The 13309-nt window shown below is 40.2% G+C and overlaps 2 protein-coding genes across 6 annotated transcripts in view; one reads left to right on the forward strand and one right to left on the reverse strand.

Annotated features, from left to right (window-relative positions):
- Window positions 1-81: 81 nt before the first annotated feature.
- On the forward strand, window positions 82-5074 carry CFAP184 (cilia and flagella associated protein 184; the record flags this gene model as incomplete). The annotated part of the gene is given in 8 exon segments (XM_080371322.1): window positions 82-267; window positions 419-547; window positions 549-630; window positions 633-695; window positions 698-780; window positions 783-884; window positions 886-921; window positions 923-5074. Coding segments are annotated over 8 exon segments (729 nt in total). The 3' UTR covers window positions 971-5074.
- The window catches only part of TBC1D14 (TBC1 domain family member 14), a 70564-nt gene continuing 61665 nt past the window's right edge, over window positions 4411-13309 (reverse strand). For all 5 annotated transcript variants that reach the window (XM_080373450.1, XM_080373449.1, XM_080373451.1 and 2 more), the window contains 2 exons: window positions 10881-11139; window positions 4411-7792 (listed from right to left, as the gene is read on the reverse strand). In XM_080373450.1, the coding sequence (XP_080229576.1) occupies window positions 7727-7792; window positions 10881-11139 (325 nt within the window). In that variant the 3' untranslated portion in view covers window positions 4411-7726. The remainder of the gene's footprint in view (window positions 7793-10880; window positions 11140-13309) is intronic.

Consider the following 13309-nt stretch of genomic DNA (forward strand, 5'->3'; position numbering starts at 1 on the left):
AGCACCCGTCTGCAGCTGCGGCTGTGCGAGCTGCGCCGGCAGGGCGAGGGGCGGGGGCGGGCCGAGCCGGGCGCGGGCGGGATGCGGCTGTGCGCCCAGCGCCTCCGCGGCTGCCGGCGCGGCAGGCGTGGGCCGAGGCCGAGTGGGCCGCCCTCGGGGCCCGCAAGGCGCCGGCGGCTGGCGCGCACCCAGGCCGGGGAGCGGGACGAGCAGCCGCCGCGGCCACCTCCCGCCCACCGCCCAGCCGGCACGTTCCGCCCCCGCACGGCCCGGCGGCCGGCCTCCCTCCCTCTGCACCTGCACCTTTTTCCCACTTGAAGCTTTGTTATGGTCGTGACTTACCGTAAAAGGAAGCGCTTCTGCCCTGGCAAAGCAAGGATTAAAGGAATGGGTGATCCTTTTATTTCTGCTCCTCTAGGCCCGCGTGGAAAACATCACGCTGAAGCGTGAAAGCCAAAATCTTGAAGCCAGCTTGAAAGCTGAGGGAGAACAGGCAGAGCGTCCACAGTCCAAGGACATCAAGCACATGGAGAATGAGAAGCACAGCAAAAAAGAGTGCCTCCCTCAAAGATGAAATCTTAAGGCTCAAAAACAAGCTAGCGAGCAGAGTACGTGTTCTCAGCCAGGTCAAGGAAAACTACAGTTTGTGGAAGCTGGAAACCAAGACAGAAAGGCTGAACTGAGACACCTTAAGACTGTCTTAAGACAGACATGCTGACCAAAGCAAAACAGGCTAGAGACAGACTGCAGAGAAGAAACTGGAAATTGCAGCAGAAACACTTCTGAGCGGGTTGCTCAGCAGTGAGATACTGCTCCGGGACTTTGAAGAAAAGGTGCATACTGTAGAGTTGCTAAGTCAGCAATTGGAAACACTGAAACATCACCAATGCTGGCCTGATCCTTACTTGTAGGGGAATTCAGAAAAAAAATCAAGGAAGCCAATTCCTCCCTCCTTACTCAGGAGAACTGAAGAAAAAAATAAACATGGAAAAAGAGCAAACAAAGGAGTTTTGCATAAATCTAACTTTTAATGTTGCTTCTTCTTGCTAAGTCTTGAGGAATACATTACACACACATTCCTGAAAAAGCTTTTTTCTAAGTGCCATGTCAGTATTACACATTCAGTGAAGAAATTACAGTAGTTAACTCGCTTTGAATGAAAACTGTAGACATGTGCCTTAAAGAAACAAAAAAAGTCTCGGTCAGAAGTCTGCACTTTTAGAAAACCATCTTAGCATTCAGTCCTTTACAGCCATGGCAATACCATATAAGCAGAGCACTTGCCCTACCCTGACTCAAAGCCTGATCCTGCCACTCTCTGCATGGAGTTTGTAAATTTGGTATCGACTTCATCTGTACACTACCAGTACCCGCCCTCTGGGCACGTTGTAAGGGGCAATTCTCACAGGATGTGGTTGAGAATCAGGGAGCAGTTTACTGTCAGTACCTGACATTGCTTGCATACAGCCAATACGCTACAGAAACACTACATCGCTCACCCATTCTGTAAATGGTACTTGGCTGCCAAGTTTGCCTTGGTGGTGTACAAGAAGAAAGGTTTGTTAAGAACTGTTTTCAGAGTATAAATATTATATATGTATCAATCTTACCACTCAAACCTAGAGTTCTGGATTTTTTTGGTCTTAAATCTCTTAAGTTTTAGGGGGTACTCAGTACTCAGCCTTGTCCCCCTCATTCATGGCATGTGAAGAGGTAGAAAGTAGTGTTAAGTCCATCGCTGCTTCGGTTCCCTCTGCACTGCTCCACATTTCAGAAAAAAAAAAAAAAAGACTGAAGAAAAAGGGGAGGGAGCAACAAACACACCATTGTGACTCTACAGCTCACAGAGCTTTAGCTGCAGGAAGCAGCTTCCCCTTTCAAAATATCATGTTCTTTAAACTCCAGTTCCCTCGTGGCAGTCAGTGACTGAGACTGATGTATATCCCACAGCTCTTGCTGCTGTTGTAGCATTATTTTTCATTTAAGGCATAGAATGAGTGTCAAGAATATAAAACCATCTTAGGCTAGTAAAATGTTGGAGCCCTGATATGTTCTCGTTATTGAAGGAACTGCAACTTCAGTAGGCTCCTCACAGGCCATCACTAGCTGCTGCACCCAGTTACTGATTCAATCCTACCTAGTTAATTGTTAATTTCTACACGCTAGTGTAGAACTAGTTTGCTTGGACTGACCAGCGACCCTTGGTCCCATTTTTCATAGTCTGAGTTGGGTATTAAGGGCTCAGATTTAAGTGTTCGATGGCTGTGAATTTTGCAGGAAAGGCGGCACATCCCAGCGCTGAAAGAACAGAGCAGGAGCGTCATCCTTTGGTTTTCCACCAGAGGTTGGAATGGGACCAGTACTGCTGAGCTGTATTTGAGCTGCTGGGTCTAGTTCAAAACTAATTTGTTGCATATGCATTTAAACGAAGTACACAAGTCACTGAATGCGCTTACATGGGGATAAAAAGTAGATAAACTGACAAAAAGAGTATTTAGGAATGGCTCACACCTTTATATTTTAAATTATCTCTGAACTAGGTTTTCTGAATTGCCTGGATATTTAAAAGACAAAACATAATTAAAGTGGTTATTTACACTATTTAAGGTTTAAATCTTGTTTTCTCACAGTGAAATGAAAGATCAGGAATTTCTTACTCTTCCTGCAATCGTGCAGTAGCAATCCGGTCATATTCTCCTCAGGTCCTTACAGTTCTGCTGAACTATTGCACACACACAGTGGAACAGCACAGGCTCTTGTTCTGCACTGAAGGGTGCTGTATCTTTAGTAGCTCTAACACTCAATTCACAAAAAGACATTACACAACTAATATTCAAAAACTTCTCACAAAATACCAGAAGACGTACCTCTGTCTGTTGTTGCTGGATAGTAAAAGGAGCCAAGTGTAACCACCAACCACTTATCTTACAAAAATACAAAAAACCCACAACCAAAAAACATAGCAAAATGAGTACCTTTCATCTTCAGCCCTGTTACAAAAACGAGCTCTTCTCCTGCTGGAAGAGTGGCATTGCACAAGTTGAGTAGCTTCCTCATGTTCCATGAAACTATTTTCATAAGTAATTACGGATGATCAGCAGTCATCTCCCTTTCTTACAAACTCCCAACAGGAAAATTCTTACACTTCTTGCTGCTTCTGGCTTAAGACATATAAAACTTACTTTACCTTCTCAAACACTATTAAGCAATAAATATAGATAGATCAAGGAATAAGAAACCGGGAAAGTAAATCTTAGATGCTTTTCCTTGCTGTTTATTTGACATCTGGAAAAGGCAAAAAATTAGGGTCCAAATAAGGTTGATAGTATACTCCCTGCACTAAGTATTTCTACTGAAACAAATACTAGTAAGGCATTTGCTTACACTTCACACACTGTCTCCAGGACCTTTTTTTCTTAGCACCGAGTTCTTGAGACAACCCACTGCTACCTTGGCCTTCCAAAGCACCCCAAGGATGAAGATCAAAGACTCCTTCGTCTTCCTCCTATAAATATAGGAAGACACTCCATCAGGAAGCAGTAAAGACAAATGTCTTATTTCCTAACTTCATGTGTTGGCATGCTGGGAAGTATTTAACTTCTCTTCAAAGAGACTGGAATTACTACTGGGGAAGCAGGTTAAGGAAAAGTAAATCTAGTTTTGAACAATTCTGTGCAACTCCTGTAACACACAATATAAAAGCTCTATCGCTATCAAATTGGAATAGGCTTATATAAAGCATTTCTGATTTTATGTTCTAATCCAGCAAATCTAACAGTAAGATACTTCAGTACAAGGAAGGTGAGAGACATGTTTGCTGGAGAAACTAGAACAGTGGCAGCCAAGTCTTTGTGTTCCCCATGTAGGCTTATTGTCTTTTCTCCCCTTTTTATCTATCTTTTATTTGGTGCTTTAGCCTCTCTTCAGTGAAGTAAGCAACAGGAAGATTCTCCAATTTAACCTCTGAAGTTAAAGTAGTATTGTTTTAATTCTTACATAGGCGTAAGTTGAGCACAAAAGTATTTTGTGATCGTGAAACTTGCAATAACCCAAGCTTTCTTTTAAAACAAAGAAAGGAAAAGGTATTCAAGCATTTCCAAGTTCTGCGTATCTCACAAAGATGTATTTACATCTATTTTTCTTAACAAATTTATCTCAGACCTACTCCAAAGGCATATGAAATGCATTAAACCATGGCACCATAAGTATCAAATCTTCTAAATGTCATATGTAACGTAACAGGTATTTTAACATGTGAACTTGGAACGTATCACCATAAAATCCTCCACCTGCAGTACTTCAATGTCCCAAAGTCCTGATTTTGGACAGACAAAAGCTGCTAAAGAAGCCCGTGAAGAAACAGACAGGTACTTGAATTTTTAATTTCTGAATTACACTGACAACAGGTGATTAAGATAACTTTACATGACTTTATTTAACAAAACCATATATTTACAGTTGAAAAAAGTTCCAGTTTGATACACATATCTAAACAAAACAAATTTGCTAACTACATAAAACCAATTTAAACATGATATACAGGGGATGTATCAACAGTTCTTTATGTGTCATTCTAGTTCTTCAAACATTCAAAAATAAACTGTTTCAAGGTACCTTTTTATTCAAATTAAGTTCTTCACTAAATGAAATAATGACAATGATTGATTTCTGACTGAAGTTGCAAAACAGCTTTATTATAAAGTGCAGGTTGTACAGAATTGCAAACCTGATTTAAGTTTTCTGGTTTCTCTCATGTGCTGCGTGTACAGTGGTAGTTGCAGACTTCTGATGTATTGCAGCATTTTTATTTTTCCTTAAACCCAAGAAGAAAAGGAAGTTTGCTTGATGGGGACACTTGCTCAATGAAAGAAAATACCATGCATCTTGTTACAGATACTCTCAAGCACCTGAACAATGAAATTGTCAAAATCTTTTCTGCAATCCCTGAATTTATTACAGAAGTCTTCCTTAATAGCTAATTAAGAGAACTGGTATGCTGCAAGAACATTAAAAAGCTCAGTGGCAAGTAATTCTATGCCCTTACTACTAATCTCTGATTTTACCAAAATTCAGGCGTTACCTTCAAATCGAGCTACTGAGAAGGTGAAACAATTGCATCTTTAGGCAGGTGATTTTCTTTTTTCAAATGCATTTCGTTTGAAAACAAACTGTGCAAAGCTTTTTATTGCATTGCTTTTCTTCATTAAAGAACATACCTTATATACACAAAGAAATCATTTAGAAAATATATACATCTTCTAAGAACAGAAAGATCAAATCACAAAACAAAATAATTACGTTTGCAAGTAACAAACAGTGCACAAGTGCTGCAGCAGGCCTTTTTTCCCCCCACAACTACGCCCATTTTCACTGTTACATTCAACACCTCACTGAGAAGAGAAAAAGGAGAGCAGGCTGTGGATGGCTGCAAAGATACCTAGTAGCTAAAGAATGCATTTTAACCAGACAAATGAGCCACAGCTGTAGACTTCGTTTAAAAGGAAATACAAATCTAGTTGCAATGAAGACTTAAATCACAAAGCCAGTTACAGTACCACCTAAAAATGTATACTGAGGAAAAAGTTGTTGCTTTGTTTAGTAAATCATTTAAAAGCATAGTGCAAATGTTTCGGATGGTAGGCCTCTCATATCCTTCACGGAAAGGCATTATTTGTTGTAGTCACAGAAAAAAATAGTATTAAGAAACACTTACTGACCTTCTAGCTTTCTATTGCACTTCAAAGCAATGTAGCATACAAGTACCTGTCCCTGAGGGACGAGAGCTATACAAATTCTGGAGAATTAACATGCGTTTCGTATCAGTGTCTTGATGTCTATTTTCAGTAAGTGATGACCTAGAAGTCCTACGGAGAAATTAAGACGGCCAGCGAAAACACACATCCATTACGCCAGGTACACAAAGTGGACAGGAAAACAGGCCAATGAGGTATGAGACTTGCAAGCTGCATTTGCATTACACATCTTCCAAAGTAACTGTGAGTCCTCACTTACCAGGGAATCTTGCTCGCACTCTTTTTTAATACTACCGTCAAACCATCCCTTCGCAGAAAAAATGTCTGTACCAAAGGACAGGATTTTCATTATGTCCTGCAGTCCTTTACATTATATGTTGAGTTGAGCAGTGTGCAACTATTATTCTCATTTTTTTCATTCAGACAATGCCAAAATAATCAGCTTAAAACAGATTGAAAAGAGCACTGGGAAACTGCTGACCATATAGCTAGAGGATTTAGTGATGCCTGCTTACAGCTAACACAAATATTGCTTCAGTTAGTTTCCCTTTTCAATGATCGTCATTATTTATAAAATAGATTTTACACTATACACTATGCAATAAATATTCTTGTAAATCAGAGGCACTCATGACTTACAGTTCAACATTCATCTGAATGCAGAGGGGATCTAAGCAGTGTAACATTACGCAACTGCAGTGTGCCGCCTCTGTAACTTGCTCCCATGTATTAGAGGCTGGGTAAAACGCTAGAAAATGACAGCTTGTACTTATCCTGATGGTATTTGTCTGGCAGATTCCCCAGTAAACTTCTTTCACTTGTCACTACATACAGATCAGCTCGACATAATGCTTTCCCCACCATGGCAGCAGCAGCTTCAGGAGATCCCGCAGACCCTTTTCAGCAGCAACACTGGCTTAACTGCTCCCCTACACCCTTCCTCCTCAGTTATGCCAGTGAGCAGAGCTGGGTTTAAAGTAACGAGAAAAACTGCTTTTAACCATTTCTCAGTTTCTCTGCTCAGCCCACAGTTTTATCAGCACGACTGCAGAGACTGCACAGGAATAAGCAGCTGGTAGGCAAGAACACCCTGAGACAGCACGGCCCCAGAAAAAGGAGACATGGCATCATACATTAATAGTACGTCACCCCGGCTTTAAACAAAGGAAAGAGACAATCGGGAAACGATGCCAGCTTAATACTAGAACGCCCCAGGTGAGCCTGGAATCTAGTCCGATTAATGGAACTTCTTCCATATGCATTCTTATTGGAAACAAAAATTTCCAAGGCATACTGAAGAATAACTGGTTTTGCACTGCTAGTATGACTTCTCTTCCAAGTTTACTTTGTACTGAACTGTTTTTACTAAAGAATGGAATGTAGTTCTACATCTACATGATTTCTTTGGTAAAAGGGACCCACAGCCTATAAAACAAGAAGCATTTCTAAAGAAATGGTCCTCACATCATTTAAATATAAATTCCAGCACCAGTTATTTAAAATCCAGATCCAGCTACTGTTACAGGTATGGGAAATATATCCTGCCTAAGAATGAAACTGGGGAATAGCTTTCAAAGCAACTAACACTGCTGAACGCCCAGTCTTTTAAAACACCACAGGAAAAAAAACCCCACCAAACTTAAAAAAAACCACCTCTTAATATTGTTTAGCTTCACTGCCCTCATCAGAAGTACAGAATGCATAATGCTGTCCACAGCAAATGCTCATTCCACTAAAAGTTTAAGGCTAAGCCCAGATTTAATTTATGAGGGGCTTATCCCCTGATTTCCTTCCTTTTTTCCCCACCCCCCTCCCTCCTCCTCTTTTTTCCTCTCTCCTCTTTAAGGCTAACCTACTACTAAACAAAACTCTGAAATAACACTTTGATTTGCAGGTTCATACATGTCAAACAGTACTCAATACATTTGCCAGTTTATCTCTCTTCCCATGAGTCACTGGAGGCAACTGTAATTTTAACGTTTGAGTGAAGGACTTCCTTTTTCCATTTCCCGGTTATCTTTCTGCAGAGCAGCCAGTATCTAGACATTTCAAGGAATGAGAGAGAAAAACGTGTTAGATCTAAAAAACGAGTCAATAAATCATTATCTGAAGAGTTTCCCACTTAATTATCTGAGTAATGCTATTGTAACTATTAAATGTAATCAAACTTAGAGAGCCTCTCCGCTGACAGAGACCTCTCCCATATGTTCTTGTGGCATGGAAGATACAAATGGATTTAACAAAGCTTAAAACTCGGTCTCTCCCCAACACATACTTTTGAAGCCCTGAGATGAGATTGTTACTCAGATTACACAAGTGTAGCGCTATTAAAGGATGCTGCCTGAGGGGAAGATTTAATTCTTAAGATAAATGGAATGTCTAAAAACACAGCAAGTGAGCAGCCTGAGCAATATGACATTATCTAAAGAGTTCTGAACAGAATTATCCTTAGTGCTGACTGGTGCTTGCCTAGAGCACATCACTGTCTCCAGAACTGCTTACATCTTTTTCTAAAGCAGAAAGTCCACATTTGCATCCACACTGAAAATTTGTATTTCCTAATATCCAATGCACAATTTTGTTTTGTTAGCCCCTGCGTAGAGGGCACAGTAATAGCCAGTTTCTCATGCTGCGTAACATGTTCCCTGCCCTATAGTTAGGCTCTGCTGAAGAAGTCCAGCAGCATCTGGACTGAATCACCCTGGAACTGAATGCACTGTTCATCTCAAAGAAGTGCAGCTACAAGTAAGAGGCATTCTTTTCTCCGACTGACTTCAAAGAAACCTCTGCACCATCAGAATTAACAGGAGGTGGGGCTAAATCACTCACAGGGCAATCATACACCACTACCTACACTTCAAAGCAAAAGCACCTACAGCTGTTGCAGCAAAACAGTTCAGCATGGGTCTGAACAGAAACACAGCCGGCTGGCTGTTCAGCAGTTTCTAGAATTGGAGAAAGATTTCAGTGAGGTCCTCTTCATCGAGATTCAGGGTACATCAACAGCTACTCAAACAGCCTTGTGAGAATTTCAGGTGCCACAGTAACAATGTCCTTGGTGGAAAAAAGTTACCCTTTTTAAGGAACACAAGAATGACACTAAAATGCTGATCCAGAAAAGCAAAAAAACATAGACCTTAAGCCAACTAACAGAGCTCGGATTCTCGAGTTATTTGGAAGAGTTTATGGAGCTAAGATTTGAAGCATATAGGTTACAGAAACACTAAGCAAACAGTCTAGTCTCTTCTAGAAAAGTCAAGTTCAGACTTCTGAGTCCAAACTCTTCCTGGTGAACTTTAAAGACTGAAGAGAGGCAAGAAGTTGTCACAGGAAGCATCTTAGTAACAGAAAACAAGATCCCATAACCTCTTCGTCTTGTTAACATTTCTAGGTCAGTTCCAATAGCAGTACCTCAGCAACCGAGCAGTGCCAGTAAGTGCATGACGTGAGCTCATAGCCACCATCTGCTTCTGGCTTAGAAAAGGATAGCAGGCTAGAGAGTGAACAGGCTTCCCTGATGGAAACTTATTCAGCAATGGAACTACCTGGTCAAGAAAGTCAGTTGGTGCAGAAGTCAAAGACAGGCAAGAAGTCAGCCAACATCAACCCTACAGCATGCTAACTCTGTTAGAGATCTATTTGCACCATGGTCCAGCAACATTTTTTCTTCAGTTTGCCACAAAAAGAAAGAACAACCAGGTACATTCCAGCACATCCAGAAAAAAGCTGATGAGGAGACCGAGGAAGACTGCTTGGAAGTTACTTTGAAGTCCTCCTCCTGCTGTGATAATCACCACTAAACCTTCACGTATGTCACAGACTGAAAACCACTGGCTAAGAAAGGCCGTAACTTGGAGCACTTGGTAGAATAGGACCCCTGCCCCCCTTCTCTGCAAGGGAAGCAGCAGTAGGCTGAGAATTTATTTGGCATGTGATCCTCATCCACACACAACATGTTCAAAGACAGTGAGCCATCTGAACAAGGAACAAGACTGGGAGATTACTTGTAGAGACATTACTGGCTGAAAAATGCGCTTGAGGTAGAAACAAAGCTGGATCTGTCTGTACTAGCAACTTATGACCAAGACCAGAAGGCAAATCCAAACCGAGCTGTGAGGAAAGACATACCATATAAGAAATACAGGCAGCGTGCCGCTCTGAGCTGGGCAGCACAGGCTGTGTTCCCCCTTATACACAAGAAAAGGCTCAGAAGGCTACTACAATCTACTCCTACTGTGAAGGTTAGAAATTCTCATCTCAAATAGCAAACTAGTAGTCCCTGATATCTACAGGCAAGACTATTACTCCAGAAAAGAACCATAAACTCTCATTTGCAGCTAAATTGCCACTACCACTACATTTAAGATCACCTTTCAGTTCCACTGCAGAAAAGAATGCGGATAAAACGGGCAGAGCTCTATTACAGCATGACTCATGAAGCAGGCTGTATTGCTGCTTTGGAGAAAGAAAAACGAAAAAAAGGTGTTTCTACTCCAAATGTTATGAAGTACATCTGACTTAACTCTCTGGCATGAATGGCTGTTACAGCCACTTAATGATTTTCCACATTCAGATGACACACTTCCATCTTTTTTGTTTAAACTGGAATTTAGTTGAAATTACATTAATGGGATAATTATTGAGAAAGGCTTCAGTGCTAAATTCCAATAAAGAAGTCAGAGCTACTGTCACTTCTGTAAAGCCCAAAATTAGGCAAGATAGATCCTCATATTAAGACGATGACTTGATGACACATGATAATGTGTCCTGACAAATTGCCGTCATCTCCCAAACAGTGAATTTCTGCTTTTAAATACTGAGTTGTAATGTTGCCAGCAGCCTTTGCAATTAATAAATTTAAACAGCTGTATGATACTTTACTTCATCAACACGCAGATCCACTCAACATTTCAACTGTGAATGTTGACTGAGCTCTCCCTTTCCAGTGGAGAGTAAACTCAGGGAATCCACTCACCCAAACGTATACTAAAAGCATGGAGTGAGCTACATAGTCCTACCTACCTGTAAAACACTAGCTCTGCTCAAATGTTCTTCAAGGTGTTGCCAAACCCCATTTTTATAAGTACAGTACAATAATCTATTACCAAAGATTAACATCCTCTTTACCTGAGCCCACTTTTTGTTTCTACTTTGCATCTGAATGGCAGCAATAGATGTGAAGAATTCTTCTGAAGGCAAGTCCTCTGGTAGCTTTGTTAAAAACTGGGCTATATGAATGAAGTCCATTTTGGTCAAAATATCTTCAAAAAGTTTTAATATTCCCAGGGCTGTACGGAATAAGAATTCTTCTCCATCACGGCAGAACACATCCCAGACACGACACGCCAAGTCTAGTGGCAAAGATTTGCTGTACAATGTGAATATCCTGAAAAAAGAAAAGTAAAATTTTCAGAGTTACTGGACAAGAAAAATGTCTTAGATACTCACAGAAGTACACCGATCATCAGTAAGTTTGAGGCTTCGCAAAGATTTATAACTGAATATTCCTTTTTTATTTCAAAATTAATTCTGCTAGTTGCCACGTACCAATACATGAAACAATATAAAACTGTACAGCCATTAAGGCATCTTGCTATGAATCTTGGTCTCAAAGTTCAATTTTCTTGGATTGGTGACATCAATTAGGTAAGAAAGGTAACAAAGGTAACAGCAGAAACACGAACATCCTCCCAGTTGCTAAAACTGTATTTTCATTAACTGCCAAGAGTACATTTCTTCCTTCACCAAAATGCTGACAGCCTTGCTGCCAGGAACACAAAGATGCTCCTTCCTCCCTCTATACAACACTGTTACAAGGCAGACGGGTTTCCATTGCCACTAACAACAACCTAACAGCAAGTGAAGAGAATTAAGTTTCCTGGAATCACATCACAGTATAAAATGGAAAAGAGTAACATTGATTTTTTCCTTCATAGTTTATAGATTTCTCCATATATGCACTGCATAAAAGATCTCCATAAAACTGCAAATAATTATTTCTCCAGCAGATGTCAGCAAAGCCTCAAATTTAAATGAAATCTTTCCACATCCTTTAACACGAAATTTCTGTCCAAGTTGCTGAATTGAACAGTAGTTCTTTAAGACTCCCTCCTATCTCCTCCCATTCTTTTTGTAGGAAAATCAGGTTTACATTAAAAAATACAATGGAACATATATATACACACACATATATAGGTATAGAATATGAATTAATGTCTTTTCACAGCAAATTCTAGTATCAAAAGTTTTCTGAAGTATCTACCTTTTTCTATATAAGATTATTTGAATGACGTGTCATCAAATATCCGGCTTCTCTGTGAATCAGCACACTTTAGGAAAATATATTCATTTTACAAGTAGCAAGACAGAAACTAAAACATCTACACAAATTCAGGCGACAGGTAAATTGCAGGTTTAGGACCCTTAGGATTTCACTTTTTTCTATTTTTACATCTCATTGCAATGTTTTTGTAACAATTGGAAACTGTTTAAATTCTGTTCTCCAAAAAGCTAAAGTATAAAAATAAGCACGTAAGAGGTAAGAGTCTGCAATGAAAAAAAACAGTATTGTTCAAATATGCATTTTACATTCATACATGAATGCATAAGAACAGTATAACAAGCCCCTCCTTTGGGTTATTGGCTGATCACACATTGCAGACTTTGTATTCTCTTTGAACTTTTTTGTACAGCCACATGCCATATAAAAATACCTTGCTACAGAATACCTACACAGCAGAATTGAAACTTTTTGTCTACACACACGCGCACAGGAAACAGCAACAGCTTTTTCCATTTAAAAAGAACAGTGCAATAGGAAGCAATTCAACTGAGTCCCTTCCTGGTCACCAAGTAGCAGGCAAACACTCAGCCAGAAACTCATCCTGGTTAAAGATAAGTAACAATGCCCATTTTTTTGATCTCCCTTTATTCACAAAAGCTATTATTCTGTCATGATTCAGATATAACCTGAATAACCCACGTGTATTGTATCTGCAGCTATGCAGAAAATGAACTGTCTGAAGAAATAGTCAGAACTATTTATTAGGACACTACCTTTTGTAGGAGAATTTACTTGCACCAAAAAAGCTGTCATAATCAAATCAGGTATTTGACATTGAGCTCTTTGTAATTTGGAAATGCAATTTGCAGGAAATTCACAAGGCAGTTAACTTTCATTAATACCAGCATGGAATTAAATGCATCAAGCCCTAAACCACAGACTGAGTCCCCTTGAATAAGCAATGAAACAAGAGTAGGAATCATTATTGCTAAGAACGGATACAGCATCTGCTTCCTTCAAACATTTTCTACTGAAAGACATTTTTTTATTAGACATCTGAGCTACTGGTCTGATGTAAACCCAGCTGAAATTTATTATAGTAATAAAGCAGCTGCTAGACTTGAACAGTTACAGCAGCAGCTCCCAGCAGCTCTAGCATACCACTTGCGCACGATCTACAGAATGATTTTCTGTCCACAGCTCTCTTCCAACCCACTAGAAGTCCCAGCTGCACACAACACAGCTGACTAACACAGAGATGTTCAGTGTCAGA

The sequence above is a fragment of the Falco punctatus genome (assembly GCF_963210335.1).
Source record: "Falco punctatus genome assembly, chromosome: 1".
Classification (NCBI taxonomy): Eukaryota; Metazoa; Chordata; class Aves; order Falconiformes; family Falconidae; genus Falco; species Falco punctatus.